The sequence below is a fragment of the Gobio gobio genome, assembly GCF_949357685.1.
Source record: "Gobio gobio genome assembly, chromosome: 11".
In the NCBI taxonomy this organism is placed as follows: Eukaryota; Metazoa; Chordata; class Actinopteri; order Cypriniformes; family Gobionidae; genus Gobio; species Gobio gobio.
In genome coordinates, this window is record NC_137104.1 from 37,008,207 (window position 1) to 37,011,148 (window position 2,942).

The following is a 2,942-nucleotide window of genomic DNA, read 5'->3' on the forward strand; positions in this document are numbered from 1 at the left end:
TTCAATGACGTCCACGCGCAGGCAATTTTATCGCGGACGCAGAACATCTCTTCTCCACCTAGCGCGAGTTCCTGCCGATGAAAACATGAATCTGTAAGCGCCATCCGTGTTATTAGGATTCAGAAACTTCATTTCTTAGAACTGTTATATTTTTGTTTGTTATGAAAATGTGAACGAGCACCTTCTCCTCAAACCCCGTCGCTGACTTTTGGATTCCAGTAAACTTTAAAGGTTTTTTTTAACCAAACCCTCTCTTTTGGAGAATAATTTAACCAAGAAACTAGGGTTTGCAAGTTGACATTGAAGATGAACGTCCAAAACAGCAGTGATTTAGACAGACCTGAAGGAAACGTAGGCTTAGAGGCACCTGAAAAAACCTTATTCGGCATCGGCACCGACAACTTCGTCACGCTTCTGATCTTTGGGCTCATTTTTTGTTTAGGGGTCCTGGGAAACTCTCTGGTTATCACTGTTCTGGCTCAACGCAAACCTGGACAGCAACGAAGCAGCACCAACATCTTCATCCTCAACCTCAGTGTGGCAGATCTGTCCTATCTGCTCTTTTGCATCCCCTTTCAGTCAACAGTTTACATGCTGCCCACATGGATCCTGGGTGCTTTTATTTGCAAGTTTATCCACTACTTTTTCACCGTGTCCATGTTGGTGAGCATCTTCACCTTATCAGCCATGTCGGTGGACAGGTATATCGCCATAGTGCACTGCAGAAAGTCCTCATCCATTCGAGTTGAGAGGCATGCATTGATCGGGGTGCTGATCATATGGGTGCTCTCTTTCGCCATGGCCACCCCGGTTGCCTACTATCAGGGTATCGTGGAAAGTGGGGACAACAGCACGTTTTGCTGGGAAGTGTGGCCAGATCACAGCAGGAGGAAAATCTATGTGGTGTGCACTTTTGTCTTTGGATATGTGCTGCCGTTGATTCTGATATCGTTCTGTTATGCCAAGGTTAGTAGCTCATGTTTAATTGTGGCATGATTATATTTGTATTGAATGTGCTTTGATTATGATCTATATTAATTCAAAATCAAGTGTGGATTTTGTTTAGAATCGGTTAAAGTATATGGATAAATGGAAAATAAGGATGTCCAAAATTATTAAAAAGCAGGAATCATATTTAAAACACATGTGCCTGATATAGTCATGTTTATATGTTTATAATACATTATGTTAACTATGTTAAACTACTTTTCTAAAATAAAATGTAAAAAAAAATGTTTTTTTACTTCAAGCCCCACAAAATATATCAAAATAAATATTAATCAATAAATTGAAAACGTATAGAAAAGGTGTATTCAATTCTCTTGTATAAATAGTATCTTTTTTTATTCATAATTTTATATATTTTTGACCAATCATTCACACATTCTAATTTCAAATTATTATGTGCCACTGTGTCTTTAGGTCCTGAATCATTTGCATAAAAAGTTAAGAAATGTCTCCAAAAAGTCGGAGGCATCAAAAAAGAAGGTAAGAAATATTAAGAGTGATTGCTTCAAATATTAGAAATAGCATATAATATCATAGGCTATTTTAATATTATCTCTTTCCCACACGTGGTTATGTTAATTGTTGAATTGTTCATTCTTTATTATTTAGTTAAAAAAAATAAAACACCAGAAATGTCTCTCTACCTTTCTTGACAGACTGCTCAGACAGTGTTTGTGGTTGTGGTGGTCTTCTGTCTGTCCTGGTTGCCTCATCACGTGGTGCACCTGTGGGTCGAGTTTGGCTCCTTCCCCCTGAACCAGGCTTCCTTCGTGCTCCGTGTGGCGGCTCATTGTCTGGCCTACAGCAATTCGTCTGTTAATCCTGTTATTTATGCGTTCCTCTCAGAGAACTTCAGGCAGGCTTATAAGCAGGTTTTCCGTTGTCAGGTGACTTCTGAGTGCCCTACAAATGAGGCCAGAGAGATGAAGGCAGCACCATCCACCAACTGCACCAATGTGTAATTCCTGCTGCGGTTATGTTTGTCATAATTTATGATAGCTTAAAAAAATGCTTAAAGTTCCGGTTTTAAGCTTGGGAGAAGGCAAGAAGCTTGTTACATATTGATTTAGGGTGTTTTCACACTTTTTTGGGCCCGTATGTGAACACTCCAATCGGACCCCTTAAAAGCGAGACCATCTCGGGAGGTGGTCTGAGTACGTTTCACTTTCAACTAATAGTATGGTTCGCTAAAAATGTCCATTGCGAACACAAATCGGTACGGGCTCACTTGATTTTTCCATTCACGAGAGATGCGGCAGCGTGCCTTGCCACACACCTAAAGCTGATTTATACTTCTATGCGTCGATTTTCGCTTATACTTCTGCGTCATTGTCCATGTTGACGTGGAATTACACATGCAGAGGGAGCATATGTGTCCCTGAGGGAGGGGTTCTGGCAGACCAATCACAGCGCTTGCAGTTTGCTAGAATTGACATGTTGTTACATTTTTGGAGAGGCGCATGTTAGGCTACGCCATAGGCCATGCGTGCTACACACAGCCTATGACGTAGCTACGGCGTACACTCGATGCAGAAGTATAAATTGGGCATAAAGCTTGGTTTATACTCACCGCGTCCACAAAAATGCGGAGTCATCACATTGTGGGCGGTTGTGCGCATTGTGTGCTCGAGACTACATTTCGCGTGGCGGTGTGCTCAGCTTTTTTTGTAACTTTCCACGCGACTCTGCATCCAAAGAAGCACGACTTTGAGGTGAATCCCATAGATCCCCCATGTTAAAATGCTCAACTTTACAGCAGAAAAAAATATGTTTACAGCCTGGTGGAAAAAGTGGTTTTGGTCTATATAGCTAAATTTGCCCTTCATGACAACTGTGAGGGGGTGTTTTTTTTATAACTCATCCGTTTAAATTATATTAAGCCTTAAAGTTCTTCATAATTAATGGCGTGGCCACTTGAGTGACAGGTGGTCACT

General features: G+C 41.0%; 1 protein-coding gene across 1 annotated transcript; it reads left to right on the top strand.

The window, feature by feature from the left end:
* Positions 1-306: 306 nt before the first annotated feature.
* Positions 307-1,970, top strand: galr1a (galanin receptor 1a; the record flags this gene model as incomplete). Its single annotated transcript, XM_079830287.1, has 3 exons — positions 307-966; positions 1,423-1,488; positions 1,665-1,970. The coding sequence occupies 3 exons, from the start codon at positions 307-309 to the stop codon at positions 1,968-1,970; spliced, it is 1,032 nt and encodes a 343-aa protein (XP_079686413.1).
* Positions 1,971-2,942: the final 972 nt, after the last annotated feature.